At 37.8% G+C, this 1520-nt stretch overlaps 1 protein-coding gene across 1 annotated transcript in view; it reads right to left on the bottom strand.

Moving 5' to 3' along the window:
* Positions 1–1520, bottom strand: part of LOC107573841 (uncharacterized) — a gene marked incomplete at its 3' end in the record, with an annotated part of 9056 nt that overhangs the window by 4624 nt on the left and 2912 nt on the right. The window contains exon 4 of the mRNA XM_016260289.1: positions 263–554. Coding sequence (XP_016115775.1) covers positions 263–554 — 292 coding nt within the window. The remainder of the gene's footprint in view (positions 1–262; positions 555–1520) is intronic.

The following is a 1520-nucleotide window of genomic DNA, read 5'->3' as shown; positions in this document are numbered from 1 at the left end:
CCCCCCCCCTCGTCATCGTCCATCGCGATGTTTCTCAGTAGACATCGTCCAATGCAAATTTTATAGACATCGCCCAACCCTAATGGGAACGGAAACTGCTAATGGAGAGCCTCTCTCGCAGCCCAAACTCAGAGCAATGAGATTCTGAGAGCGCCTGAGGGAAAGTGTGTTTACACTCTTCAGATGAACGGCTTACTCATGGTTTCTGCAAATTAAACTAGGACACACTTCAGCTTCGAGGTATTCTGAGGAATCGACTCACCTCTTCCTCTTGATTCTGCTTTGAACCTCCCTCTCTATTCTCCTCCTCAGCAGCGTTAGGGTTCTCCTCTTCCAGCTTTTCTTCCTCTTCCTTCTTTTCTTCCTCCTCATCTCTTCTCTCGTGAAGCATCGCTTGTTCACCCTCCTCTTCATCCAGCACCTCGTCTTCTTTCTCTGTGGTTTCTTGGTTTGAGCTGTCGCTTTTGTCCTTGTTGCTAGACGTGGACTCCTCTCTTTGTCTGCTGTATTTGCTGGAGTCAGATTTTCTGCTCACAGGCGGAGGACTGTTTTCTCTGAAAAAGGTTCTCAATTAAGGAAGCATTTCAAATAATCTTTAAAAGGTTCAATACAAGTTAAGCTCTGCTGACAGCATCTGTGATTCATCAAAACAACTCTACACGGTTGTGGAGGCACGATTCAATTGTTCTCCATAATTTCTCAAAGCATACAGCACTTAGAAATGAACCTATCGTCACATTCTGTTCCATGTGAAATTAATTTATTGAAGAATTTATGAATACATTAAAATTAAATAAATCTTGTTTCTTGTCTCTTAAAATGAGTCTGTAAAAAGTCTTAAGGCAAGACACTGCACCATAATAAATATAAAAAAACAGTTTTCAAACATTAAGAGTCAAATATCTCTGAAACTAAAGTGACTTTCTCTCATTCTGAAAATAACTTTTGTTCTAAAAGATTGTGCTTAATGCTTGCATTACTTGGTTACATTACTTGAGAATTTCCATGCTTTCTTTAATGCTAGTTAAAGTATTTTTAACTGTTATTGCTATTGATTTGAACTGAATCAACACTGACCTGATTTGAGCTAAATAACCACACTATTGTCTTTTTAGAGCTGCTTTAGAGCAGAATCTGAACTGTCTCCACAGTTGATTGTTATCTTCCCGTTTATCGCTGTGAAGCTGCTTTGACATAATCAAGTTTTGCATGCAGTGCTACAGAAATAAAAGTGACCTGACAGTATTTTGTTTCTGAAATGAGTCCGTACAGTGTGTAGCTTTTGAAATGTTATTGTTTTTGATGCAACTACACTGATTTGAAGGTAATATTTTTGATTTTGCGGTTACAGTCTTGAGAAATCTGTCACAAACATCAAGTAATGTGTCTTAGTAATATGCTAAACTACAATAGTGCACTATATGTACATGGGTCGAAATAAGTGTAATACTGCTTTAAATTGTTGTTTTTCCGTCTTTCTGTTTAATTTAATTGCAATTTTGTTTTTGTTTTTCTGAGCA

Source organism: Sinocyclocheilus grahami, unplaced genomic scaffold, assembly GCF_001515645.1.
Source record: "Sinocyclocheilus grahami isolate Dianchi unplaced genomic scaffold, SAMN03320097.WGS_v1.1 scaffold2048.1, whole genome shotgun sequence".
Classification (NCBI taxonomy): Eukaryota; Metazoa; Chordata; class Actinopteri; order Cypriniformes; family Cyprinidae; genus Sinocyclocheilus; species Sinocyclocheilus grahami.
This window is presented reverse-complemented; position numbering and strand designations above follow the sequence as displayed.